General features: G+C 56.4%; 11 protein-coding genes across 11 annotated transcripts; 5 read left to right on the top strand and 6 right to left on the bottom strand.

The window, feature by feature from the left end:
• Positions 1–31: 31 nt before the first annotated feature.
• TIM17 (translocase of the inner membrane) lies at positions 32–351 on the top strand (the record flags this gene model as incomplete). The annotated part of the gene is made up of 2 exons (XM_064804916.1): positions 32–260; positions 281–351. The coding sequence occupies 2 exons, from the start codon at positions 32–34 to the stop codon at positions 349–351; spliced, it is 300 nt and encodes a 99-aa protein (XP_064656758.1).
• A 590-nt stretch (positions 352–941) lies between these two features.
• DPH2 (Diphthamide biosynthesis protein 2) lies at positions 942–2,765 on the top strand (the record flags this gene model as incomplete). The annotated part of the gene is made up of 1 exon (XM_064804915.1): positions 942–2,765. The coding sequence occupies one exon, from the start codon at positions 942–944 to the stop codon at positions 2,763–2,765; it is 1,824 nt and encodes a 607-aa protein (XP_064656757.1).
• A 162-nt stretch (positions 2,766–2,927) lies between these two features.
• Positions 2,928–5,127, bottom strand: IKS1 (putative serine/threonine-protein kinase iks1; the record flags this gene model as incomplete). The annotated part of the gene is made up of 2 exons (XM_064804914.1): positions 2,928–5,004; positions 5,057–5,127. 2 exons carry the CDS (start codon positions 5,125–5,127, stop codon positions 2,928–2,930), a joined length of 2,148 nt encoding a protein of 715 aa, XP_064656756.1.
• Positions 5,128–5,799: 672 nt separating this feature from the next.
• On the top strand, positions 5,800–8,976 carry LTR77_007676 (uncharacterized protein; the record flags this gene model as incomplete). Its single annotated transcript, XM_064804913.1, has 1 exon — positions 5,800–8,976. The coding sequence occupies one exon, from the start codon at positions 5,800–5,802 to the stop codon at positions 8,974–8,976; it is 3,177 nt and encodes a 1,058-aa protein (XP_064656755.1).
• Positions 8,977–9,292: 316 nt separating this feature from the next.
• On the bottom strand, positions 9,293–11,856 carry LTR77_007675 (uncharacterized protein; the record flags this gene model as incomplete). Its single annotated transcript, XM_064804912.1, has 3 exons — positions 9,293–10,624; positions 10,680–10,848; positions 11,084–11,856. 3 exons carry the CDS (start codon positions 11,854–11,856, stop codon positions 9,293–9,295), a joined length of 2,274 nt encoding a protein of 757 aa, XP_064656754.1.
• Positions 11,857–12,243: 387 nt separating this feature from the next.
• LTR77_007674 (uncharacterized protein) lies at positions 12,244–13,605 on the top strand (the record flags this gene model as incomplete). The annotated part of the gene is made up of 1 exon (XM_064804911.1): positions 12,244–13,605. The coding sequence occupies one exon, from the start codon at positions 12,244–12,246 to the stop codon at positions 13,603–13,605; it is 1,362 nt and encodes a 453-aa protein (XP_064656753.1).
• Positions 13,606–13,948: 343 nt separating this feature from the next.
• LTR77_007673 (uncharacterized protein) lies at positions 13,949–15,495 on the bottom strand (the record flags this gene model as incomplete). The annotated part of the gene is made up of 5 exons (XM_064804910.1): positions 13,949–13,975; positions 14,032–15,194; positions 15,251–15,269; positions 15,319–15,375; positions 15,427–15,495. 5 exons carry the CDS (start codon positions 15,493–15,495, stop codon positions 13,949–13,951), a joined length of 1,335 nt encoding a protein of 444 aa, XP_064656752.1.
• A 1,315-nt stretch (positions 15,496–16,810) lies between these two features.
• On the top strand, positions 16,811–19,395 carry LTR77_007672 (uncharacterized protein; the record flags this gene model as incomplete). The annotated part of the gene is made up of 2 exons (XM_064804909.1): positions 16,811–17,526; positions 17,580–19,395. 2 exons carry the CDS (start codon positions 16,811–16,813, stop codon positions 19,393–19,395), a joined length of 2,532 nt encoding a protein of 843 aa, XP_064656751.1.
• Positions 19,396–19,611: 216 nt separating this feature from the next.
• On the bottom strand, positions 19,612–21,447 carry LTR77_007671 (uncharacterized protein; the record flags this gene model as incomplete). Its single annotated transcript, XM_064804908.1, has 2 exons — positions 19,612–19,877; positions 19,914–21,447. The coding sequence occupies 2 exons, from the start codon at positions 21,445–21,447 to the stop codon at positions 19,612–19,614; spliced, it is 1,800 nt and encodes a 599-aa protein (XP_064656750.1).
• A 478-nt stretch (positions 21,448–21,925) lies between these two features.
• On the bottom strand, positions 21,926–23,103 carry LTR77_007670 (uncharacterized protein; the record flags this gene model as incomplete). Its single annotated transcript, XM_064804907.1, has 2 exons — positions 21,926–22,887; positions 22,953–23,103. 2 exons carry the CDS (start codon positions 23,101–23,103, stop codon positions 21,926–21,928), a joined length of 1,113 nt encoding a protein of 370 aa, XP_064656749.1.
• Positions 23,104–23,542: 439 nt separating this feature from the next.
• Positions 23,543–26,293, bottom strand: LTR77_007669 (uncharacterized protein; the record flags this gene model as incomplete). Its single annotated transcript, XM_064804906.1, has 1 exon — positions 23,543–26,293. One exon carries the CDS (start codon positions 26,291–26,293, stop codon positions 23,543–23,545), a length of 2,751 nt encoding a protein of 916 aa, XP_064656748.1.
• Between the last annotated feature and the right edge of the window lie 434 nt (positions 26,294–26,727).

Raw genomic sequence — 26,727 nt, 5'->3', positions numbered from 1 at the left:
TACAAGCTAATATACGATTGGGTCTGCAGCAATGACAGCAGTCAAAGCCCGCGCCCCCGTCCTCGGCGGCAACTTCGGCGTCTGGGGCGGCATGTTCAGCACATTCGACTGCGCGGTGAAAGGCGTACGGAAGAAGGAAGACCCCTGGAACGCCATCATCGCCGGCTTCTTCACGGGCGGAGCGCTGGCAGTACGAGGAGGACCTCGAGCGATCAGGAACGGTGCGATCGGATGCGCGATATTGCTTGCGGTGATTGAGGGTGTGGGGATTGGTTTCCAGAGGATGATGGCGGAAAATACACGGCTGGAGATGCCGCCGCCTCCGCCGCAGCAGAGCAGTACGGGGAGTGAAGGGAGGCTGGCGCCGGCATGAGAGAGGAGAGAGTGCTTTGGCTGTGCATTTTGCGCGTGGGTTTGCATGGATGGCATAGCGAGGCGCAATGCGGGATGAAATATGGGTTCTACACTCTACTTTCGACAATGTCGTATAGGTCATAACCAAGGAGGCTGTATTGATAGGTGGGGATGTATAGAAGCGGACATACGACTCAAGTTGAATCTGTGTTGCCAAGAAAACGTCCTTTCAGTCAACCTGTTCGAGATAGATTCCGTACAATAGGTTGGCCTGCAATGTCTCACTGCCTCGCAATCCGAACTTCTTGGCCTTGCGAAGACATTGGTTGTGATACGGAGGTAGCCACATTGAATTTTAAAAATGCTTCAAACCCTCAGGGGATAAGAATATTCAAATGCTGTACGTACGGTCTGCCTTCACATTCTACCAACATCAAGCCTAGTCAAGGATAGATTGAGCAAAACATCTACGAAGACGAATTAGGAAGTTGCCACCACTGTCACATGAAAATCTTCCCGGCAACCCCAACCCTAACCCTCGACAACCTCACCTCCATCCCACACCACAACCACAGCACCGCAAAACGATGTCTACCGCTCCCGTGCTCTCAACGCCGGCCGAGAACCTATTCGAGTACACGACGCCCCAGAAGACGACTTCTCGCATATCAGACGAGCAGCTGTACATTCAATATGAGATCCAGCGGACTGTGCGAGAGATTCGCGGACATGGGTGGAAGAGGATCGCTTTGCAGTTTCCGGACGAGATGTTGTGTGATGCGCCGAGGGTGAGCGAGAGGTTGAGTGGAGATTTGAGGAGGTCAAGACGCAGAAATCGGGACAGTGGGAAGCAAGACACAGGCCAGAAGCTGGAGGAAGGATCAGAGGTGGATGCGGTTGTAGACGGAGTGACCAAGGTGGACTTAGCTGTGAATGCCGGTTCAGATGACAAGGAAGGGGACGGAGAGAAGGGCGAGGAGAAGATCACCATCCTAGCGGACACCTCCTACGGCGCCTGCTGCGTGGACGAGATCGCAGCCGAGCATGTCGATGCGGAAGTCGTTGTACATTACGGCCGGACATGTCTTTCGCCCACGGCACGGCTACCGGTCATTTACGTCTTCACCACTCCGTCGCTGGACTTAGATGCGGCTGTCGAGAGTTTCAAGGCAACCTATCCCAGCAAGACGGAAAAAGTATGCCTCATGGCGGACGTCCCGTACTCGCACCACGTACCTCCCCTGGCCGAAGCACTACGAACCGAAGGCTACAGCAACATCTTCGCCACCGAAATCATCCACGACCCAGCATCACTCCTCCCAAATCGCACAATCCCATCGGACGTTCAAACCAACGGCCCAGAGGAACTACAACACCACTCCATCTTCCACATCTCCCACCCCCCAACCTCCCTCCTCCTCGTCCTCACCACGCGCGTCAAAGCCATCCACATCTACCCCACCTCCCTCACCCCACCCGAACGCACCGCCCTCGAACCCGCCACAACCCTCCCCCTCCTCCGCCGCCGCTACGCCCTCCTCACGCGCGTCCCCAGCACCCCGATCCTCGGCATATTGATCAACACCCTCTCCGTCCGCAACTACCTCTCCGCCCTCACGCACTGCAAGGACCTCGCTTCCGCCGCGGGGAAGAAAACGTACACGTTTGTGGTCGGGAAGCTGAACGCAGCGAAACTGGCGAATTTCGCCGAGGTGGGCGTGTGGGTGGTTATTGGCTGTTGGGAGAGCAGTTTAGTGGAGAGTAGGGACTTCTTCGCGCCGGTGGTGACGCCGTTTGAGTTGGAGGTAGCGTTGCGGGGTGATGGGGAGAGGCGGTGGGGTGGGGAGTGGGTGGCGGATTTTGGGGCGTTGCTTGGGCGTGCACAGGCTGATGGTGGGGTTGAGGCGGCGGGTGTGGATAGGGCTGGTGATCAAGGGAATGGTATCGACGACACAACGAACACCCACGACGCCGAGCCGCCGACAGAAGCAGGAACGTCGGAAAACTGGGCCGACGCACCCTCCGACGAAGACGAACCCCCCGACTTCGACCTCCGCACCGGCCGCTACGTCTCCCACACCCGTCCCATGCCTCGCCTTGCCGCCAGGCCGGACCCCACCCTCCCTTCACCCCCCTCCGCCTCAACGCCTCCCACCACCACCTCCGGCAACGCACCCCCCTCCTCCCAATTAGTCCAACGCCCGAAAGCCGCACTCGCATCCATCAACGGCGCGGTATCCCCCGCCGCGGAATTCCTGCGCGAGAAAAGGACGTGGCAGGGTCTGGGCAGTGATTACGAGGTACAGTATGAGCGGGACGAGGAGGGGAGGATACGGGGGGCGGTGATGGAGGAGGGGAGGCGGGGAGTGGCGAGGGGGTATGGTGTTGGTGGGAGGGGGGAGGGGAATTGAATTGAGGTTGTAAAGACTTTTGAGGTTGTAAAAACTTCAAGCTATCTCAAGACGGCACCTTTTTTTGTGGCGTGACCATCACATTCAAACACCGTCGCTGAAGAGGGTTCGTGTTTCTCGTAAGATCATCTCATCGTAATTCGTGCTCGATTAAGGTAGAGACTATCCGTCGCCGTGGATGACGTCCTCCCACATCCACCCATCTCCTTTCCTAAACTCGCATAATCGGCCCTGCTGCGCCGCCAGTATGACCGTCGTAACATGCGCGGCTAGTAACAAGACCGACCGCCGTATCTCGAACCGCAGCAAACCAAGATCCAGCGCCGCAACTGCGAGGAGCGGATACAACAACCACGCATTCGTGACGAATGGCGAGCAAGGCAACGTCAACGACAAGACTTTAGCGACGAAGAGGGCGGTGCGGAAAGCGACATGCGTGAGCGGGTGATGGGTGAGATGGAACAGCCTCGCGGCCAAGGAGTCTGCGGTTGACGGTGGAGGAGGCAGCATGAGCCGCGGACTCTGCTGCGGAGACCGGGCGTCTTTGGGCGTGGGCGGTGGGAGGTCGACGTGCCGTGGTGGCCGTCTAATGACGGTACTACTCTCCATCGACCCCGGAGTTGTAGCGGTAGGGCTACCCCGTCGCAAACCTCCGCTCCCAGGCCGGATGGGCGAAGTAGGCCGGATGTCGTTTTCAGACAGATGTCGAGACAACGATGAGAGGCCTGGTCGGCTGACATACCCCTTGCGACCTTGAGGCGAGGGCCTGTGACGCGGTGAATCGATCGATGAGACGCGGGAGCTTGTGTCTTCGAACATAGTCGGACCCGTCTCGCCTAGGCCAACGCCGCCTTTGATGCTGACGAGGATGTCCTCGGTGCTTGGGCGTTCGTTGGGGTCGACGCTGAGGAGGCGTTTGAGGTAGCGATAGAGCTTCTCTGGTAGATCTGGACGGGAGCGCAGCTCGTCGTCGAAGCCGGGCCATTTGGTGATTTCGGCTCGTAGCTCGTCCATGTCTTCGTTTTCTTCGTTGATGTCGTCGGCGTTGGTGTAGGGGAGGCGGCCGAAGCACATGAAGTAGACTATCATTCCTAGTGAGAAGATGTCGGATTTCGTGGTGAAGTCGCCGAAGCTGCCGTCTGCAGGGTTTTGTTGCAGAACTTCAGGTGCACAGTATGAGATTGTGCCAGTGGCGCCAGTGGAGCCTCGTTTGGCCCCTGCGGCTTGGACTTCACCGAAGTCTGAGATGAGAACGAAGAGGCGAGCGCCATCGCGCTGAATCAGACAGTTCGAGGGCTTGAGATCGCGGTGGATGTAGCCTCTACTATGCAGGTGGTGAAGGCCGGATGTGATGTCCCGGAAGAAGGAGAATATATCGTCGAAGGTGAGCTTGCTAGGGCCGCGCAGTTGTGAGACTGGAGGCTCCAGATCGCCTTTGGAGTGGCGTCTGACTCGTTCCTTGAGCTTCTCCTTGTCGTTGTAATCATCCGAACTCTTCGGCCCCAGTACGTACGAGTGCAGGTCGCCACCATTGCAAAAGTCCTGCAGCATCCACAGACAAGGAATACTGGGCCCGAATGTCGAAGGTTGGTGATCCTCCAGCCAAACCCAGTGGTAGGCCACCAGATTCTTGTGCGGTATCTTTTGCAGGAGCTTCACTTCAACGAGCACTTTCTCCAGCCAGTCGTGGTCGTTGCCGACAGGCACACGTTTGCAGGCGAACTGGCCCAGCGAGACGCGATCCATGACGTGCTCCACCAGAAGTACCACGCCGTTCCCGCCGCGGCCGAGCTCTTGGATCTCGCGGAAGAACTGTCTGAAGTAGCCCGGGCTGAATGCGGAGCTACTGATGCCCTCTCTAGCTGAAGCAGATGGTTCGCTGCCCACAAACTCAGCCCCTGTAGGTGGATCGTGAGCGCCGCTGACATCTCTGGAGCGGCCAGAACGGAGAGCGGGCTGGTAGAAGCGGTTCACGGGGGTCGTCGTCCCAGCCGAGCCGACAGGGGAAGGACGGCGACTGGCGGCCAGCATGTCGAAGTAGTCCGGGTTGATGATGGGCCGCTCGCCATAGCCTGAACCAGGCCGGCCACGGCGGTCAGCAGTCTCGCGGTCGACATCGTCTCGGAATGGGCGATGGCAGTAGGGGCATTCGTTGAGTTCGACGGCATCCTCAGATGTGTTGCGGACGGAGAGCGAGCGGGACTGCGCATCGTAGACCACGACGTCGTTGCCTCGGCGGCTGGAAAGGTGTTGTCAGCGAAGCGCGAGAAAGAGGTATAGGTTATGCTCACAGAACAACCTCACCATTCTGGTAAGGATAAGGGATCAGCGACATCTGCCGGGGTGGCGGCGTATCGGCCATGTGTGCAGCCAGTAGTACATGCTCATGCTCACTGCAGGCGAATCGGCTGAAGATGTTGGAGCCCGAGATTCTTTCCAGCAATCCGTTCACCTTGCTCGGCTTATTGTCCTCGACGTGGCATTGTCAATTCCCATGCGACCAGATGGAAGGCGAAGCTGCGGTGTCACTCAAGGTGCAAGATTGTTCTGCGCAACTCGTCTTCTTCCAATCGTGGTTTCTTCTGCTCACGTGTTTTCGCGTCTGAGTCGCATCATGTGTTCATCCGATGTTTTACCGCAATGGCTGTATCACGTGCTCGCAATACTCTTCAATGTTCATGTTGTTGCAATCAACCTTGGCTGATGTCGACCATGTGTGTATAATTGATTGTGAGAGTGATTGCGTCGCAAAGGGATGCAGAGTTAAGGGTGTTGATTGTGACGAAGGTTGATTGTAGCAGCGCGGGGCCGTTGTTTACTTCCAATTCTCCGAAGCTGCCCTCGAGCCTCTCGACTTCTGCTTCGACATTGCAACATCAAGCAAGAGCAGTACAGCAAGCATTGAAGCACTCATCTGTTCATCGAGCATACCATCCCCCAATAAGCAAGTCTTACCAATCAATTACCCATTAGCAGCCTCACCGCAGCATCATCCAACCCCCTCGACCACACCCTCCTCTCCAAGCCGCACGAGATGGCGGCCACCAATGCATCTCGCGCCCACCTCATCCACACCCTCTCCAACACCCGCCCGCGCTCCAGCTCTCCGCGCACCGACGAGTACGCCACCGCCACTGGCTCCTCTTTCGGCGACGTCCTCCATTCCACCCCCAACGACAACACCGCTACCTCGGCCCAGCAACAGCTGCCGCAACACCCTCACATCCACAACAACTACGACCACTTCCCAGATCAGGCATCGGAGTCGGCCAGCGACGCCAGCGGAGAGTCAACAACGAGCATTGAGCTTGGACGCGCAAAGAAGAGAGGCGCGTCCCTACAGGAAGACTCCAGCATTATGAGCAACTTCCGCTTCGAGAACAACGGCGAGCTGTACTCCTTCGTCGAGACTCCTCCCATCACCCGCCACGTCTCCCCGATCGCACGTCAATTGTCGCGCGACAACAACAACACCCACCAAAACAATGGAAGCCTGAGGCGCCAAGCATCCATCCGCCGTGCAGCCTCCAATGCAGCTCCCAAGAACATCAACCAGCGCTCCCTGTCCGCGGCGTTCCACCAGGCGACCTGCGAAGATGAAGCATCCATCGTCTCCGAGAGCACCCGCGAGCTCACCGCCACCCTCACCGCGCGCACCACTCGCAATACGCGTTTCACAAGCGCGCGTCATCCACCCTCAGGCGCGTATGCTGCTGCGAACGTTGCTGTTAATGACAGCGCCGCCACTGCGCCAGCCCAATTCTCGCGTCATGACTCACAACATACCGCTCAGTCGAACTCCTTCGTCCTGCCTCAGCTGGCGGACATCACCGAGCTAGTGTCCGGCACAGGCAAGAACGGCACACCGAAATCTACCAAGCCGCGCTCCCGCTTCGCATCGGCACCAGCACAGTTGCCAAAGACGCAACCACAGTATGAGCCAGTGGAGGGCATCCAAGTGCCAGAGGAGGAGAAGGCCATCTATGCCTCACTGCAACTGCTTAAGGAGCGCGTTGCACAGTTGGAGACGGAGAAGTCGGAGTCCGCTTTGCGTCAAGAGAAGTTGGAGCAACAGAACGACCAGCTCCGCAACGAATTGGCCGCCTCGTACTACCGCCCGGACAGCGGTCTCGGATCTTCAGACGAGGATGATGCTGCGAAGGGGAAGGTAGAGAACAACCGGCTTCGCGCTGCCTATCGTTCTCTTCAGAATCAACTTAACAAGGCGAATCACAAAGTCGCCGTGGCGGAGCTCACCGTCCAACGCGGTGTCACAGAGCGTGAATTGCTGGAGCATGACATCCAGCGCTTTAACAAAGAGCGCGAGCTGACCGCCAAAAAGACCAGCGGCGCCATTTTTAAGAATGAGGAGCTGAAGGCTGACATCGAGGAGCTGAGGGCGGAGAATGAGGAGTTGCGGAATGCTGGCGATGGACAGCTCAAAGCCGACAACGAGGCACTGCAGGCTGACAATGAGGCGCTCAGCGTTGAAAATCAGAAACTCCAGCAGCAGTATGACACCCTCACTGCCGACAACCATACCCTTCAACAACAAAACAACACTCTTGCCGCCGACAAGGCAGCGCTCCAGCGACAGAACAAAACTCTCCAACAACAAAACAACGCACTCACGGCCAACAACAATGACCTCCAGGAAGAGGTTGATGCCTTCCAGAAGGAGAGCCAAGAACTTCGTCTTCTGATGGAGCAGATGCAGCGCAGCTTTGATGCTGACGTCGCTCAGCGCACGAAGAGAGATGCGCGAATGAAGACCAAGGCAGACTCGATGCCACCGCCGGCCAAGAAGGTTAAGAACGCTTCTCGTCAGGTCTCGCAAGCCGAGGATGTTAAGACCACCCTCCTGCGAGGCGCAGAGGCTCAAAGAGCCTACCAAGCTCCACGTGTCGACCCTGTTCCGAACGAGTCCAATAAGGACGACCTCCAGTCGCTCATCGACCAGGAGGTTCAAAAGCTCCGTGACGCAGCAGGGCCACGTGCGTCCAGAATTACGAGCACTCGTCGGCGCACACCATTGCAGCAGAACGACAACAACAACCACCAGTCTGCCTCGCAGCCTCAGCAGCGCGATGCCAGCATCCAACGCTCTGCTTCCGGCACCAAGCGCACCATCTCCGACCCAACCATGAGCATCGATGGCGATCGCACCCAGTCGACATGCGACATTGACTTTTCTCTCGTGAAGCCATCGAAGCGAGCCTCTCTGCCAGTGCCTGCTAAGCAAGCAGCGCCATCTGGACATGAGGATGTAAGAGATCTTACATTTCTCAGCGTCGACTTCCAAGATGAGCGTCTTGTTAACAGTGTGAGGCAGACCCTTGAGGACGAGCGCAAGGCTAAGCGCCATACCACTCGATCCGCATCGGTGCCTGCCGAAGGCTCGCGTCAAGTGTCCGACGCACTGCCACGCAAGTCGAGCATCAGAGATGTCACTCTGGACTCCGAAGCTGGCAAGGACATCTTCGATCTCATCGACATGCGCAAGACGTCCAAGAACGTCCGCGTACAGTCGCCACACAGCAGTCAGGCCACCGAGCAGCCTGCACAGCAGTCTCCAGACAACACCGCCGACCTCTCCCTCATGAGCGCCGGCAGCAACACCAGCCGTCGCCGCCACCGCCGCGCACAGAGCGCAGAAGACGGCATGACCTCCGCCTTCATCGTGCCGGACATCACCCTCAACAGTACCCTCAACACCACCCTCGACGACCACTCGGGCCTCAACCACGACCCCACCACCTGCACCGCCTGCCCCCAGCGCAGCAGCAACTCCAACAACCCCCCAACTATCCCCACCCCCGTGCCTGTGAACGACCGCACGGAGCAAATCGACGACACCACCCTCGCCACCATCCGCCCCTCCGAGCCCCCACCCCTCGCTCTCGCGAGCGTAATCAAACAATTCGAAGACGAAATCGTCCACCTGAAAAACTCCCTCTCCTCCAAAGAAAAGCTGTATGCAAAACATGACCCCTCGATCGGGAAGCGCAAGCGCATGCAGTTGCAGCAGGGGATACGGGAGGTGCTGGGGCAGATTGAGCGGAGGAGCGATCAGGTCTATAGTTTGTATGATGTTCTTGAGGGGCAGAGGCAGAATGGTGGTGGTGGTGGTACAGCGGGGGAGGGGGAGGGGGAGAGGGGGGTGGAGGAGACGTTGGAGAGTTTGGGGATTGAGGTTGGGGAGGTGAATTGATTGGGAGAGATTTGGGGGGTTGTTTTTGGGATGATGGTCACGAGAGATGGGCTGGGGGTGGTTTTTCTGGGCGGGTTGGTTTATTGTTTTGGTGTTGGTTCGGTATCGTTGTTGTATTCTTGATTGCATTCATCTTGTCCTTATGTCATGTGATCTGGTCGTAAAATCGTGAGATTGAGCTGGGTATCTAAGGCATGCTAATTCCGACACGTGAGAATCCCCCCCTCTTCTCTAGGACACGGTGAGCGTCCGTCACAACCGCACTCCCTGAACCGTGGCATGGCAGCCGCTCCTGCTACAGACGAGACGGAGACGCTCACATCCACTCCTCCCCCTCCCCCTGCGGCCACACCGTAGGCTGAAACGTCCCGAACCCCGTCGCGCCAGGGACAGCAGGATTCGACATGTCTTCCAGCATGCGCTCGAAGTCCATCCAGCTCATGTCGCCATTGCCGACGTCTGGCCAAGAGAGGTTGGAGTTGGGGTTGCTGTTGAGGAGGGGAGGGTCGGAGAAAGGAGGGTCGGAGAAGGACAGGGACAGGTCCATGGGGTTGTTGGGGACGCCGGAGGTGGGCATGTTGCCTGGTCTTGGCTGGAGGGGCGGCGGAATTTGTGGGAGTGGTTGTTGTTGGTGGGTTGTTAGGGTTGGGTCGATGTTTTGGTTTTGGTTTTGGTTTTGGTTTTGGGGGGAGGTGGTGGAGCTGAGGCTGAGGTTCGAGAGCGGGGGAAAACGCATATTACTGTCGTACGCCGGCGTAGTGCTGGAGATGGACAGCGCGCGCCCGTGGTCTCGAAAAGCGGAGGCTTTGCGGTACAGCTTCTCGATGGGTTTCCAGAGCATGCCGGTGCGGGCGTCGGCGACGACGCGGATGTTGCGCGCGTAGGACTGCTCGACGTGCAGCCAGGCTTCGGCGGCGAGGTCGGTGTCGCGGATGCTGCAGAGGCCGGCGAGGGCGACGGCGATGGCGTGCCATTGGACCCAGACGAGCCAGCGGTATTGGGTCGTTTCCGGGTCGGATTGGATGATTTCGCTGTTGCGCAGGCAGTCGACGGCGATTTGGAGCACGTAGGGGCTGTCGATGCGTGGGGTGCCGGAGGATACGTTGTTGTTGTTCAAAGGTCGGACGGCGCGCAGCTTCATGGAGCTGGCCATGGATCTGGAGACTTGCAGCAGGAGGCGTTGCACAGGGTCTTTCTCATCGACGTATCCCCAGTACTTGTCCCGGACGGTTGCTTCGAACTTTTCCGCAACCTCCATTCGTTTCTGCCAGGTCTCGTCCGCGACTTTGTCTGTGGGAATGGTGAGACGGACGGTGGATTCCAGCGCGTCGTAGATGAGCTGGGCATAGCTCATGTCCGTGATAGCTTCGTACTCGGGAATGCTCGTGGAATTCTCGTCAAAGTCCGCGTCGTTGGTGTTCTTCGCTTTGGGAACCGAGCTGCCTGCAATCAGCGGTTCTGTTCCTCGATCCAGCGCAGCGTAGATGTCGAGGAATCGGACAAAGGCCCACAGCCGTCTCCTAATTTCCGTGACGTATGGCGATCGAGGTACGTTTTCGCGGTCGATGCCGATTGACTGTGCGATTCGCACTGCTAAAGCTGTGAGTGTCCAGGCTCTCCGGCTGCCTTCGTACATTCGGATTGCAGCCTATGTTCATTAAGAAAAACCCTTCGATTGCTGGTGGGGATATATCGAGACTTACAATGTAGACGGTAAGAGCTTGAAGAGTCGCAAAATCGTTTGTGACCATCAGATCTGCTTGCGACATTGCCACGTCGACAAGCCGCTTATACAGCTGTAGCTGATCGGGCCTCGACTGGCCAAAGAGCATCTGACATTGGTTCTCGGACATGGTACTCGTGGCGGCGAACCTGTGCGAACGTAGTGAGAACAAGTCAGCAGATGTTCTGGAAAATGAATCGTGAAGGCCGTAAAGGGGCGTTCTGCGCCCAATTAGGACAGTCGAGGGTTAGACACAGATCATATAGCCGGTCTGTAAGCACCAACTAGCCCACACGATCGTAGATGCTCTCTTGCATCGGCTATGAGATCTGTCTCTGTTCGACGAGTGTCAATGAGAGGTGGTTCTGTTCACGTGATACTCACCAGATGGTAGCCTTCAGCAGCTTGTTGCCAGGGGCTGTGTGGTCGTAGCCAAGATACGACTTGCCATCGAGCATGAAAGCTTTCAGAGTGGGTCTGTGGAAGACCTTGGCCAGCCGGTCCACATACTCGCAAAAGACATTGCAGAGGGTAGCCGAGAGCTGAGGACTGGGTTCTACCAGAGCGCCTGGCATCACATAGACCGATCCAGGCGGACACACGATCAGATCAAAGTCTCCAGAAGGTTGTTGACCGCTTGACCCAGAAGGCGAATCTGACGTGTCGAGGTCATCAAGCGGTTCGTCCTCCAGCGCTTCTCTCAGCGCCTGGACTTCAGTGGTGAGTGACGACCAGAAGTTACTGCTCATGTACTTGTCCACAGCGCCCGATGGACGCGCGGGCTGAGCCGAAGTCCCTTCTTCAGGAGGAGCTGGGGCATCGCTAGGTGGCGTCTCCTGCTCCCCAACCTCACCGCTGAGGCTCTCGACCAGACTCTCAAGCTTGGAGATGCGACTCCGTAGTTCTGAATCGACAGCGCGCTTGCCAGCATGTCGCGCCCTCGGTTTTCGCGTGCTCGCGGTGCACTGCAAGCCGGATCGTGTGCACTGGCCGCAGGGGAAGAGGCGATCGCATTTGATTTTCTTTCGCTGGCAAGCCTGGCATGCGAGACGGATATGCTGCTGCTCCGGTGTGCATGTTGACGGCTGTGAGGGGGTGGTGGTAGTCTTCTTCTTGCGGTCCAGGTCGGTCGCAAACCAATTCATATCGTCGCCCATCGCGTCATCGACTGAACGCTGAATCGACCAAGCCGGTCTTTCGGTGTTGCTCTCCCTGGCCTTTGAGTTTTACAGTCCTCCGATCTTGTCCTTTGATATCTTGTGATGAAGTCGGGATTGTCGAAGAAGATTGATATGTTCGTTTGATGCCAGCTGTGACTCGCATCATGGCCAGAAGGGTCGGCGTAGAAGTCACTTCCAATCCTTCCATCGCTCGGCCGGCGCGCTCACTTCACGTCCGAGCCTCCGACCTATTGTTGATCGTCGTCAATACACGTACACTTTGGCTTCTCCATTGTGCTATTGACCATAATCGATAGAGGTGGGAAAACGTCCTTTCTAAAATGAGTCTACGTCTGTGAATACCTCACCCACCCATCCGCCGCCATGCCAGAAGAAGTCGCCCTCGCAACGACCAAGCGCAAGTTCTACAAGGCTCTCGACACCTTCACCACCGACTCTCAAGTCTCCTTGACGCCCTCTACAGCAGATACGACCACTTCAAGCAAGCGGACATTGACCCCAACAGAAGCATTCGACGAAGCCCGCGCGCGAGCAACAAAGCGCCTCCGACACAGCGTCTCCAGCTCTTCACTGCCACAGAAGCTCGATGCCATACCAACACCGGCAAGCAAGAGGATTGACTCGACGAGCAACCCCAGAGAAGCGCCAAATTACTCGCCATGGTCCCATGAGACCTTCCTGGCGCGGTTGAAGACGTTCAGCAGCGTGAGCCTGTGGCATCCCAAGCCGGAAGCGATCAACGAGGTGCAATGGGCGAAGCGAGGATGGCGGTGCGTGGACGTTAACACCGTCGCGTGCAAGGGAGGGTGCGAGAAGAGGGTGGTGGTGAGCTTGGATCATGCTAAGAGGGCTACACAGGACGAGGATGAAGAGGCAGAAGACGATAGTGAGGATGAGGAAGCTTTCGAGCAGGCTCTCACGGAGCGCTATAAGACGATCATCGTCGAAGGACACGCGGCAAATTGTCTATGGGGACAAGCAGGCTGCAAAGACGACATCTACCACCTCCAAGTCATCCGCCCTTCCATCTGGCAGCCAGAGCTCAAGAAGCGGTTCCAGTCCACCCTAAAGATCAGCGCTCAGATCCAGGGCATCAAGCTCCGAACCATCGAGAAAGACGAGACCAAAGTGCTTCCGACGCACCGCCTACTCAAGGATCTACCGCCGGACATCGTACCGTCTGCCAACTCCGTGTCTTCAGAACCAGCACTAACTATCGCCCTCCACGGCTGGCGCGGCGCATACGAAGCCTCCAACGCCCTCCTCCACTGCGACGCCTGCTTCCAGCGCATCGGCCTCTGGATGTACCAGCCCGGCTACCGACCCCGCCGCCACAGCTCCGATGCCGAGGACAGTGAGGACACAGCCTTGATCGATCTAGTCGAAATGCACCGCGACCACTGCCCCTGGCGCAATCCAGCCTCTCAACGAGCTTCAGGCACGTTCAAGGGACAGAACGCGTGCCAGATCTTGCATCGGGTGGTTTCGACGTTCGTCAAGGACTATAGGCGGCGGTCGGGTCAGCAGGGTGGGACGCCGCAGCTTCAGGCTGAGGAGGCGGACGCTACGCCTGGTGGCGAGCAGGACGATGACGAGCCGCCTGTGCTGTCGAAGGAAGAGGTCGCGCGACAGGATAAGGAGAGGGAGTCGCGGCTGCGGAAGATCAAGAATCTGTTCAGTATTAGGCGCAGGACGAAGAGCGTGCCGAAGGCCGCGATCTCATAGCCTTCTCCAGTGTCTTACGCAAGTCATGAGCGTTTGTAGCGTACTAGCGAATACATCTGGAAGCAGTTTAACCGTCCTACCACTGATTCCAGTCTTTGAACTCTTCTCCTCGGCTTCCTCCAGACAGCCTGCCTTAAATTGACCTTACTGGACGTGTGCCTGGCCCACCGCTGGCTAACGCGAGTACATAAGTAGCAAAGACCGAGAACCTGGCTGGAGGAGGGATCGTTTATCATTCATATCATTACCACGCTTCTGTGGAGCGTCCTTCAATGCTTCTACGCCATATCTATACTATAGCCCACCATTTTCCTCTCCTCTCGTGCTTTGCGATGTCGTGAATTTACATGATCACCTCGTTCTGGACGTCCTACGGGCAATATTAGCATCGCATTCATCACTAGAGAGTGAGATATTAGTACTCACCCTCTTCAACTCCTTAAACGGCAAGCACACGCAATTCTGCACGCGCACCTCGTCCGCCACCGCACACTCCTTGCCCAAGATCGTGATACTCTGCACTTTCACGCCGTTCTTCACAATACTGGTATTGTGCTCGCGTACTGGTGTTGGCGTACCCTCGACTCGCGCCCATGCACCGACACGACTGCTCCAGCCGATGATGGAGTAGAGCACGCAAGCATCGTGCCGCACTTCAGCATCCTCGAGCACGATCGACTCCTTGATCCGGACGCCAGCACCGACGACCGCGCGAGGGCCGATACTGACGTTCGGGCCCAGCTTGGCTGTCGGATCCACACGAGCTGTCGGGTGGATGAAGACGGGCGGCAGGATGGTGGCGGAGGGCTTCGCGAGCTCCTCGGACTGCTGCTGGAAGGCTTTGGTGAGGTAGAGGGCGTTGGCCGGGACGGCGGAGCCGGCGGTCTTGATCTGCCGCCAGAAGTCTTTGGTCTCGAGCACGAAGAACTGGCGGCTGTCGGCGAGGTCGGAGAGGATGTCCTGCTCGAGGCGGATGACTTCGTTCTTCTCGCCGTCTTCGTCGTCGTCGTCTTGCGGTGGGAGGTACTGGTTGTCCAGCGCGTCCGAGGAAGGGTAGCTGACTAGCCGTGGCCTGTCCGAGCGACGCTTGATGGCGCTCTTGATGCTAGGAAAGATCGCCTCGGTCGAGAACAAGTACACCCCACAGTTGATCAAGTTCGAGATATGGCTCTCCGGCTTCTCTACATAATGCAACACCCTCTTACTATGCGCATCACTCACAATGCACCCAAAGTTCGTCGCCGCCTCATTCGGCACCCGCGTCCCCAATATCACCGCCTCGGCGTCCCTCTCTTCGAACAGCCGCAGCATCTGCTCCAGCGGGAAGGAGCAGCAGACATCGGCATTGAGGACGAAGAAGCGGTCGGGGCGGCCCTTGAGGATGGGGTCGCGGAAGTGGTAGAGGCCGCCGGCGGTGCCGAGGGCTTGGTACTCGCGCAGGTAGCGGACCGAGATGGACGGGTGCGAGCGCGAGCAGTCTTTGATGAAGTCGCGGAAGACGGACTCGTCGTAGTAGCCGACGATGAAGACTTCGCGGATCTCGGGGAGCTTGGTGATGGCGGCGAAGCAGTGGGAGATGATGGGGTGGCCTGGGTTTTGTCCGTGTTAGCACGGGGTGGTCGCGTAGGGTGTGTAGGTGGCTCACCGGCGACCTCGAAGAGAGGCTACTTGGCGTTAGTGAATGTTGAAGCATGTGAAGTGTGCTCGACTCACCTTTGGGAGGTCAAGAGACAGTGGTCGGAATCTTGTTCCTCTCGATGGTCCGCCAACCTTTTCAATTGGTCAACTTCTTGTACCCTCGAGTCCAACTCATGTCCATACCAATATCACCGCCTTCGTCGTCGGCGACTTGCCCGACTTCCCACGCATTGGCACCTGAAGCGATGCCATATCGACGTCTCAGCGCTGACTCTTTCGACGTGTACTTCCGTCCTTTGGCGTCAATGTCAAACAGATACAAAGACCAATAGCACAGTGCAGCCTCGCGGAAGAAGAGAGCTGTCAACAATTTCTCCCGCCATGTGCAACGTTCTCTCCCACTTTTCGGTGAAGCTAGCGGGCACACAACGTCGATCACGAGGGACCTTGCATTAGCGGGGGACCCTTCCACCACACTTCATCACGTCTTCCTTCTCGTCTGTCCAACTTCATCTCTTCTGTTATTGGGGGTATCTTCTCCATTTCAATGTCATCTCGAGCGGAAGTCGATGTCTGGATGGACGTTTAAGGGAGGCGATTACTATGCTGCTTTTCATGTCTCCGTACCATCATCGGCCGTCGAAGTACCGAGTCTGAAGTTCTGGAAGATGTTGCTTTGGAGAGGACAGTATCGTGGGAATCTGTCTCCCTGTGGGACGAACGGCAGACCGTCCTTGTCGACTCCACTGTGATCAACTCCGTCCCCTGAGCTACTCTATGCTGTGCGATATTGCATAACGCCCAGACATGATCACTCGACGGATAGATCACGTATGAGTGCTGGCCGATGCATTACAAGCTGTGTGAATATATGAGTCCTCCAACATCAAGTCCTCTCATGCTATGCTCAACGCTGACACTGCTCGTTATGCACCTTTGCCGCCCGGAGCCCTGCTCTGTTGCGTCTCCCTTGTCCCTGCGGCCGTTGTCCGCTCTCGTCACAACGTCGTGGGATTTCACAATCTGCGACATGCCTCCCTTTTGCCTCACTGCTCTCGATGCTGGTGTCTTGAGATCCTTGGCGTTGAATGGTGGTGGTGAGGTGAGGTGAAGTCACGAAACCCGTATGTACGAACTCGCTTCACTCGAAATCCACACCATGTCCTGGCTATAAGTAGCCTTTTCCTGTTGTTTGTTCTTCCTCTCGCCATCATGTCCACTGTCTTGTTGGATCTATGAGCCTCGCGTACCATCTCGGAGACCAGAGCCACTCACTTATGCGGGACTTTGTTCGGAAATATCACATGCATTGTTATTCTCGGTGAGTTTCGATTCAGGTCACATGCACTACAGACTATACTGCTTTGACGACGTCACTTCATTGAAGCTCACCCATGACAACTTCACACACGACACGTTTCCTTCTTGTTCAAGACACATCACACTTACCTTGTACTTCACTTGTCTTGCTAACGTGTCGATGGTGCACACAAGGTCTTCCATTAAGAAGGAGCCTGTCGCTGACAGCTTCGACATGAGTGAGAACACCAGCAATCGCTCTGCAACCATGTCTCCTTCAGGACACCGGGAGAACCAGCCCATCTCGGGCAGCACAGTGAGGAATGATGAAGACGTCGACATGCTCAACAACCGGGTGGAAGACGCTGCGGCTCACCAGGATGACAGTTCGACCGGCGGTGAGCACTGCCGTGACTCAAGCAGTGATGCACTTACTGACGTCCCGAAAGCAACCACCTCCGAGACCATCTCCACGAGCTTCGTACAGCCACGCACGCTCATCAGAACCATCGGCAAACTGGAATCTCTCGGAATCGATAAGACACTGCCATCCTTGCCGAAGGTCGTCGTTGTTGGCGATCAGAGCCACGGCAAGAGTTCGGTTATCGAAGCGATCTGCGACATTTCTCTCCCACGCAATTCCGGGACCTGCACTCGCGTTCCTTTCGAGCTCAGGACCTCTACCTCAAACACCGAATGGTCATGCAAAGTGTCTCTTGTGTACAAATACACCCACTCACGCTCGACTAATGATGTGTCTTGGAAGAAGCTCGACACCCCAAACATCGTACCGTTCACTTCCGTGCAGAGTAAAGTCTCTCTGGAGCAAGTGCTGCGTCTCGCACAGGTAGCCATCCTCAGCCCGGACAGAGACGCTGCTGCCATTCTGCAAGCCAACAATCCCGCCCAAGCTACCACTCTCAAGTTCTCATGCAACGTGGTTCGCCTGGAGATCGCTTCGTCAAAGCTGCCAGAGCTGGCTTTGTAAGTCGTGGCACCAGGCGCTTCGGTCCCTCATCATGCTAACCTTAGCGTAGGTACGATCTGCCAGGCGCCATCTCCGTCACGGAGAAGCCTGAGGACCAGTACCTCGTTCGTTTCGTCGACAGGTTGCTTTCAATCTACGTAAGCGCATCCAAGTCGATTGTACTGCTTGCGGCCGCCGCCAATGTCGACGTCAACACTTCGAAGACTTTCGGCATCATCAGAGACCAGGAAGCGGTCAACCGATGCATGGGTGTGATCACCAAGCCTGACTTGATCGATCGCGGCAAAGATACGATGACACGCGTGCGCAATATGCTGGAAGGGAAGACAGACTGGACGCTCGAGCATGGGTGGTACATTACGAAGCAGCCTACGCAGGAAGAGCTTGATGATGGCGACGTCACCCGCGAAAAGACGAAGGAGTCCGAGGAGGCTCTATTCCATCTGCCTATGTGGTCAGACATTGTGAACGCCTGCCCGAGCCGCTTGGGCATCCAAAATTTGCAGAACGCCTTGTCGCAGAAGCTGACCGCCCACATTTTGGCTGATCTGCCAGAGATCAATGCTCGCGTGCAGGGAAAGCTTAACGAGGTTGAAGCCGAGCTTGCTGGTTTCCCAGAGCAGGCGGTGGCACCATCCATGGAAGTTCACCACGAGGCTGACAAGGTCGCGAAGTGCATCGAGACCAATCTCAAAGGAAGTGCTATGTGCAACGACTTCCGCGATGAATACAAATCTATCATCGAGGAGCTCGAGAAGAAGTTCAACGAGGCACGCCCGCAACTGACGATGGCAACACCAGGCTTCAAGGCGCCTCCGATCTGCATCGGTTCTGACGACTCTGATGAGGAGATGTCGGGCACACCTACACCAAGGCATGCGAAGTCGCGGAAGCGCAATGACGGCCGCGGGACTCCGATGCCCATGCGCCCTAGTCAGACGCCGTCAGCTCGCAAGGCTGCCAGACCTGAAACCAACGGTATTGCGAGCAGAACTGCGAACACAGCGGCAAACGCAGCGGCCAACGCAGATACGAATGCACCAGCGGTGTTCGATCTCGCGCAAGTCCGCCAGGCGTACGCATCCGGAAACAACGCTGGCATTCCAGGTGGCATCTCCACGGAAGTTACGGAGGTCCTCTGTCTGAAGTGCTTAGAAGGGACCGCCAGCATCGTGGACGGCAGCCTTCGTCGGATCCAGAAGCACATGGTCGACAGCTTGGCCTCATTCGTCCACACCACCTTGTCCTCGCACGAGGGCACCAAGCTCTTCGGCGAAGCTGAAGGCATAGTCGAGGAGCTGCTGGTAGAGGTGTTTGAAGCCGAGACTGCATCAATCCACAACGACGTCGCTCGCGAACTCTACGCTCCCACGGTAACGGATAAGGAAGGCTTCGAAGTGAAGAAGGAGGCCAAACTCGCCGAGCTTCAGCAAGCCAGGACTTTACGCCGTGTGCGCGAGTTCTTCGATGTTGAGGACTCGAAGCGCGTGAAGCAAACGTCTCCCGAAGAGCGTGAGAGGAAGGCGGAAGATAAGAAGTGGGTCGAAGCGAACTTACCTAAGGACCCGCATCACGAGATGATCAAGGCGATGGTCACTCCGATGGCTTACTACGACATCGCCTGCGCACGCATCACGGACAATCTTCGGATGAAGCTTGAGTATGGGCTGATGCGTCCGCTGCAGCAGGATCTCCGCGCGAAGCTGCTCGAAGGACTTCGTGTCACGGATGCAGCGTATTGTGCTGATCTGCTTGCTGAGGATCCGCGCCGTGAACAGAGGCGTCGGGATCTGTTGGTGGAGAAGGGGAAGTTGGTGCAGGCTCTGGAGGAGCTCGACAACTGTCGCACCACTGCTGAGGTCTGATTGGTGCAACACGTAGACTTGTACAGGAGTGAGAACCGATTGAAGGATGGACTGTATTGGCGAACATTGCAGTGTCTGGAACGAAAGAGCAGGATGTGAACAGGAACGGTAGGTCAACATCAAAGGAAGAAAGCAGAGCATCGCTTCTGTAACACACCGCTGTGGGCGTCAGATTATGACTACTTGTCAGGCTGCATAGTATGGAAACAAGTAGCATCAGAAATTGAAGTCCTCAAAAACCAGCTCCTTCCCCGGGAGCCACTCCAAAAGCTGCTTCCTCAGAGCCAGCGGTGTGCAGAGGTAGTATTTGCTAACATCAAGGTCCAGATCCGATCTCTGCATTCTCCGCGACTGCACCGTGAGGCTCATCCGCTTCAGCTCTTGGACCTCTGCCCACCCTTCTTCGGCATCCGTCACGAAGAGCGAGAGGCTCTGCGACAGCTCAGGATGCTGCTCAAGCGTATCTTTCACCAGTCCAGCATCTAACGTCCGTACCGACCACAGTACCTTCAGCTTACTATAATCGATCGACCACAACGAAGGCAAGATAGGCGTGATCCCCACCCCAGCAGCGACGAAACAAATCCTCTCCTCCCCATTCTGCTGAATCTCAAACTCACCCCCAAACCCCTTCACCCCAACCTCCAGCTCATGCATCCCGCGCTCCCGACTCTCCTTCCCAAGATGCCGGAACAGGTGATCAGTAACAGCTCCCACCTTGCGGATAGTGATTTCAAACTCGTCGTCCTTCAGCCTCCGCACAGGATCCGGCGGCGTTCCTGGTAAGCTGCTCACGGTAAAAGTCCGAACGAAGTCGTCGTTGATGCTCCGCGGGTCGTCGTCGCGCATGTGGCTGTAGCCGTGATCGAGCTGTTTGGAGAGGTCGAGGGTGACGTATTGGCCGGGTCCGTAGGATGCTGCGTTCTCTAGTGCGAAGCGGAAGCGGGAGACTGTTGGGGTGAGTTTGGTCTGGTTTAGTAGTGTTGCTTGTAGGAGAGCGGTGTCTTGGGATGAGGTGGGTGCTTTCTCGCTCGGGAGGTAGCGGACGTTGGGGTTGTAGGGTGAGCGTTCGCCTTCGACGCCTCGGAAGGGGAGGGCGTTGGTGACGAAGCGGGAGGCTGTTATGGTGAGTTTGATTGCGAGATTGGAGCGAGGGAGGAGGGCGGCTGCGTCTTTGCCGACGAGGATGTTGGTGGTTGCTGTGAAGTAGAGCATATCGCCCGTTTCGAAGTCGGGTACGCATACGCCTGCTAGTGGATTGACTTGGAGGTTTCCTAAGGTTTGATAGAGGCGGTTACCAGAGTATTCTGGATACACCAGTGCTGCTCCGGGATCGTCGTTGGATACCACTCGCATGAAACCGGGAGGTCCGCCGCGATGGTTGGTATCCATGTCCTGGTCATGCTGGGAGCTCGAGATGAAGAATAGGTCAGCCTTCTCCAAAAGGTCTAGAGCTTGTTGAGGTAGCTTGAGTGAGTCTGATACCAGCTCTGGCTTGGAGATAGCAGGCACGATATGCTTCTTGTTAAGGTACTTCGGGCAGTTACCGAGACTCTGCTCGATCTTGATGACGAGTTGGACTTCGGCGACATGCTCCTCGTGGTCTGTGGCTTCGTCTTCTCGAATACTGAGAGCACCAGCGACCATCCGACCGTACATCTTAACCCTTTTCCTTGTTTCAAGATCAATCGTCAAACCGCTCACCATCCGCCCTGTGCCCTCCTCCCGAACAACATCACCTTTGGCCTCTTTGCCGACCAGTTCTTCGACGACCGGATCGTGCTTGCCTGTGACAGGCGTTCTGATACCGATGACGCCTTGCCCGACTGGCTGCGCGAAACCTTTGTCGCCGTTGCCCCAGAGGGTGGTCCATGGTCGGCCTTCCTTGTCCAGTGTCCCTATTGCTATGAGCGGTGCTATCTGTAGATGGTTGGCTAGCTGGGGCGAGAGAGCTGGAACAGTTGGGTTGTCGTGGTCCGGTACATGCAATGCTTTCCTCATCTGTTCCTCGCCGTCGTGCCATGGTAGGTCTTGAAGGAAGATGCCGGCCATCGTCGATCTCTCGTATTGGTGACCGAGATTACGACCAAGAGTGTGTGACGTATAGTTTGCTTTGAGAAATGAGATGGTGTAGAGGAGAGTGCTGAGTTCAGCTGAGAAGATGGAACCAAGAGATGGAAGTCAAAACGCCTTACAGAATGCAGTTCTGCTGACGAAGGACTGCTGTTCCGCGCAGTCGACAGTATTTGTCAGATATACTGTTCAGCCCTGCCATATGCTATGCTTCGACAAACCGATGTACACTATGCTATGCGGTGGCCAGCGATGGGAAAGAGGAACAACGATCAACAGGAGAAGTGCTGTTGGAGGAAGACCACCTTCCGTTTTCGGGGGATCAGGACCGAGACGCGAGGAACATCGAGGCATGCGACGTCTTTCCATGTTCCCCCAATGGAACAACTTCACAGCTGCCACAGGACTGACACGGTGGCAATGTTGAGAAACTATTCTGTCGCTTCTAAAGCACATCTTATCCTGGATCGTCACCAATCTTCAACACGACCCGACCAGCTATGTCCCCTTTCTCGAGCTCATGATAGACCGCCGGCAAGTCTCTAAACGGCCTCACATACGTCTTTGGCTTCACTATGCCAGTCCTCACCAGCTCCACCGCTTCCAAACACTCCTTCAGATTGCCCACGAGGTTGCCTTTGATCTTGAGGCCCTTGATCACAATTTCTGACACTGGCGTCTCGATTTTCCCTCCCCCAGGCGGAATGCCAATGCAACACATCGTTCCTTCTATCCTCAACATGGATGCTGCTTGTGTGAAGGCTGATGAGTGACCCGCTGCGACGATCACGACGTCCGCTCCTCCAGTAAGTTTCTGAACCTCTCCTGTAACGTCCTTGGTCTCTCGAAAGTCAAGGAATTGCGCGCCCCAGGACTCCACCAACTCTCGCTTCTGCTTCCCAGAGTCTATGCCGAATACTCTCGCACCTTGGGCAAGGCCATACTGCACAGCATATTGTCCAAGCCCTCCCCCGGCACCGGAGACGACCAACCACTGCCCAGCCTTCAACTCAGCATTCTTCACAGCCTTGTATGCCGTCAGACCAGCACATAAGGTGCAGCTCGTTGCCACGGGATCGACATCGTCGGGCAAAAGCGTCAAATACCCAGCGTCCAGACAACAGTACTCCTGGAATGCCCCGTCTTCGTGGTGCAAATGGTTCGTGGGCTTGAAGCTTCCAACGCCTTGACAGTATTGCTCCTGGCCGGAGAGACAGTATGAGCAGCGTCTGCAGATCCGGCTGGAGAACCGGATGCCAACGAGAGCGCCGATATAGATCGATGGGTCTCGCTCTGGAAGGCCAGTGCCTAGGGCTACGATCCTCCCGACACCTTCGTGGCCACCGATATGTGGTAGCTTGATATTCGTGATGGGCTTGCCGTCTGGGCCTGCTGCAGTACCGGCTCGTGTGTGAAGGTCTGTGGCGAGTCACTTTTAGCCAATGGCCAAAGACTCCAGATTGCAAGGCTGTTGATGGACGTACCACTTTGACACACGCCACAGTAGAGAACTTTGGCAAGTACCTCGTCTGCTCCTGGCTTTTGTACGGGGTAGTCGTCAACGAACTCGACTGGACCGCCGAGCTCACGGACTAGAGCGACCGTCTGCTTGTCGGGGATCGGGAAGGAAGCCATATTCCTGCGTTCTTTCCTTAGGCTTGCAACCGTCTGGTCGAAGAGGCAGATAATCTGAATCCATGTGGCTGTCTCCAATATTTGATGTTAAGTGAAGATACGCCGCAGTACGTACATGCTCTACCTCCCTCACCTACAACTATGCTCGCATGACGAAATGACGAGCTCTGTGCCATCACGCTGTACGGATTTGTATGCCATACATGGAAGCTGATGAGGCTTTGTACACATGTACTCTGCATATGAGCACCTTACCCCGCCGTAGCATGCATCCAAGTACAACAGTGCGGCTGAATATGCTCCGAAGGATGAAGTGCACTAAATCGTTGATTGCGAAGCAACGCCGCTCTTTGCTGTTAGAGATGCCGACGAGATGCCGACGGTTATCAAGTCCTGACGCCACGAAACAGTCGCTCAGAACGCAAGAGAACCGACCATATCAGATATTCCCAATGACAACCATAAACCTCAATCTCCCATCTTTCTCCTTCCTCGCCTTATCTTCACCCTCCACTAGCGCTTCAGCACCATCAGTGTCATCCCCGTCCAACCCATCGTCAAGCATAAGCGTGCTGCTCTTCCAACCCCAGCTCTGGCTGAAATTGAAGCTATCTGGTGCACTTTCGTATACGCTAAGCATGCGCCCTCCTCTGCTGGGTGAGTAGATCTTGAAATATGTCTTGATCGTTGGTCTGGCGTCCACGTAGGGTGGTAGCGTGGGCACGTGAGGCCGTTTCTGCTTCTGTGTTGGGTAGGAGTAGTGTGAGGCAGAGGCGGAGGGGACAGTAGGGCTCTCGAGGTCGGCATCGTCAGTGTCCGAGGATGACACGGATGGGTCGGTGGCCGGAGTGAACATTGTGTCGTTGGTGGTAGTGGACGCTGATGTGCGGTTTGACAACACCTGTGCATCGGCCTGGCGTCCCCGTTGAACCGGACGTGACCCGACGAGAAGATCGTGCATGAGGCTTGGTCGTCCATCCTCCACCAGAGCTGGCTCATCGCCCGCGCTGCCAAGACTGTCCGCTCCGTCCGTATCTGCGCCATCGCTACCAACCGTAGTCCTGCGTCTTGCATCGCGTCTGTCCCGCCTCTCAGACCTCAAGATCATCTCTCGCTCGAGCACACCTATGCGCTCATCTACGCTGCCCTGCGCCAAGCCAGCAGTGTTGGCAATGACTTCTTCAGCATCCCTTTCTTTCGCTCTGTGTAGATATACGCCCAGCTGTTTTGATCGCGTCGATGCGACCTTTTGGATGTAGATGTTCCACAAGCTACCTGCGTAGAAGACAGTTCGCGAGTACACCCTCTTCCTCTCCTTCAGTAGTCTCGGATTTGGGAACGAGGCCGCGAACCGGAAAGGCGGAAAGTGCGTATATCTCACGTCATTCGGGTTGCCAGCGCCTGCTGCGGCGCCGTTCTCTCCCTGTGCTCCTCCAGATCCTCCGTTCGCGCCAGCAGTAGTTCGGGCATTCCGAGGCTGTGCAGTCACAGCGCCGAAATCCGACATCCATTGCACGTCTTCCGGACCGAGCGTTGCAGACAAGCGGCTTGCATGTCGTTGCAGCGTTGTGTTGTTGCTCGTAGCGATGACTGGATCCGCGTTGCCGCCCATGACGATATTGCAATCAGATGTCGGGATCCAGAACTTACGAGGCTTGCCATTAGCGTCCCATGAATCGCTTGCAATATCTTCTTCACCACAAGACTTCGTGGTGGGCTCAGCACGGACAGTGGAAGTAGAGGTTGAGGCAGCTGGTTGCTTGCCTTTCGAGAACGGGTTAGAAGTCTCGGAGGGCGGCGAAGGCGGAAGTGGTGTCGTAATGTTCATGGTGGTGTCACGAGTGGCCTCGGAGTCTGTGTCGTCCGTACATGTGACCGATATCCCGAGGTCCATCTCGCCATCTCGAGCATTGAGGACCTTCTGCCGCAGCTCCATTTGCTGCCATAGTGCATCGCCAACGACTTTTTGGGGTAAGACCGGCAAACCAAGGATATCTCGGGTGTCTTTGATGAACTGCAATTGCTCGAAGTCGAGATGCACGTAATGGATGCCTTCATCCAGCAGGACCAACAACGGCTCGATCTCAGGCAGCGTGTAAAGAGTGACCCAGCGATGTAGATGATCCGGTACCCCTCTGCCACTTCCCATACCATTCTTGCGATATACTCCATCAAAGCGTACCGCCATCAGGCTTGCCGGGTCCGGTGCTTTGAGCACCTTCCTTGTCGTGCCTGGCTCCACTAAGCCAGCATCCAGTGCTTTAGATTTCAAGCGTCGGTCAAGAATTCGCTTAGCGAGGGCCCAGCGATCCCACTCGCCATCGATGAAGAAGCCGTCGCCGCCTACAATCTCGCGGATAATGTCGCCCGGTATACCATCCCAGTAGCGGAGAGGCATGCACCAGCCGTCTCTACACAGCATTGCTTTCGCAGAAGCCAGGATCTTGTCCCCAGCACGGCCATAGTAGTTGCTAGTCACCAGTCGAATTAGCGGTGCAAGCGTGCCAGCAGTCATCTGGCGGAGCATGCTCTCGACAGAAGACTCGATGAGATCTTGCATCTCGAGCCAACACCCGGTCGCGAAGAGACCAACGGCATCGCGACTCTCTTCAGCAGGCTCATTGCAGCCATACAATCGCTTCAACGCAAGCTCAAAGGAGGCTTGCGTGATGGACGGATCGATGTCTTCAGGGTGAACCGTCGTGTCGCGAGCAGAAGACTCCAGCCAGGGCTCGCTTAGGGCACTTCGGAAGAAGGGCGCTCGATCAAGGATAAGGCGATGGAGTTTGTACTCCTGGCCAAATGCGTGGACGGTGATATCGGAATGTCGGCCTTCGAGTAGACCTCGACTGTAGAGATGCGATGGCAGGTTGGCCGAATCAGCGGATTGGAGGCTACGGTTGTAGGTTGAGATTGGCCTGGTTTCCTGGTAAGATGGGGTGCGGGAAGCGCTGGGTGAGGTAGCGGCTTGGACGGCAAAGAGGCGACTGAGGGTCGTAAGGGTAGTGGACCCTTCACGATTGTGGCGAGCGTGGGATGAAGTCGGGGGTGAGTTTGGATCGTCGGCGTCCTTCTCTACTTGGGGAAGATGTCGACTGCTGGTGCTGAGGTCGTGCACATCGCTTTCGTTGTACCTCTGACCTGCTTGCTGCGAAGAAGTTGCGAGGGTTGATAAGGCTGGTTGGGACATTGGTACGCTTTCTTGGCTCGGCGGACTGAACGCAAGTGTCGGAGGCCTTGCTACCTGTTCATCCTGTCGTGGTTCTGGCGAACTTTGCCGCCCTGAGCCCCCAAATATGGACGCTGCACCGCCCGAGTAGAGTGCTCGTGGTAGGCTGGTCGTCCTACTTGGCCTGGGCCGGGGACGTGGCACAGATGATTGCGGTGAAGCTCCGGTCCTTGCGTTGTAGAATCCCCAAGTTGAAGAGGACGAGGGCGTCTCAGGATTGGTGTCATCGTGATTCTCCATGATTGCAGACAAATTGAAGAGGAGAGTTCTGTCCAGGGCCTTCTACATTGCAAGAGCACGTAGATGTGTATCAGCAGGTTCAGATAGCGGGGGAAGGTCGAGGTGTGGCTGCAGCGTCATCCGCCCGAACCTGCCAGCATGTTTCACTGCTCACG

This window comes from Saxophila tyrrhenica (assembly GCF_035928015.1).
Source record: "Saxophila tyrrhenica strain CCFEE 5935 chromosome Unknown scaffold_12, whole genome shotgun sequence".
In the NCBI taxonomy this organism is placed as follows: domain Eukaryota; kingdom Fungi; phylum Ascomycota; class Dothideomycetes; order Mycosphaerellales; family Extremaceae; genus Saxophila; species Saxophila tyrrhenica.
The sequence above is the reverse complement of the archived record's forward strand: the minus strand, read 5'-3'. Positions and strand labels throughout refer to the sequence as shown.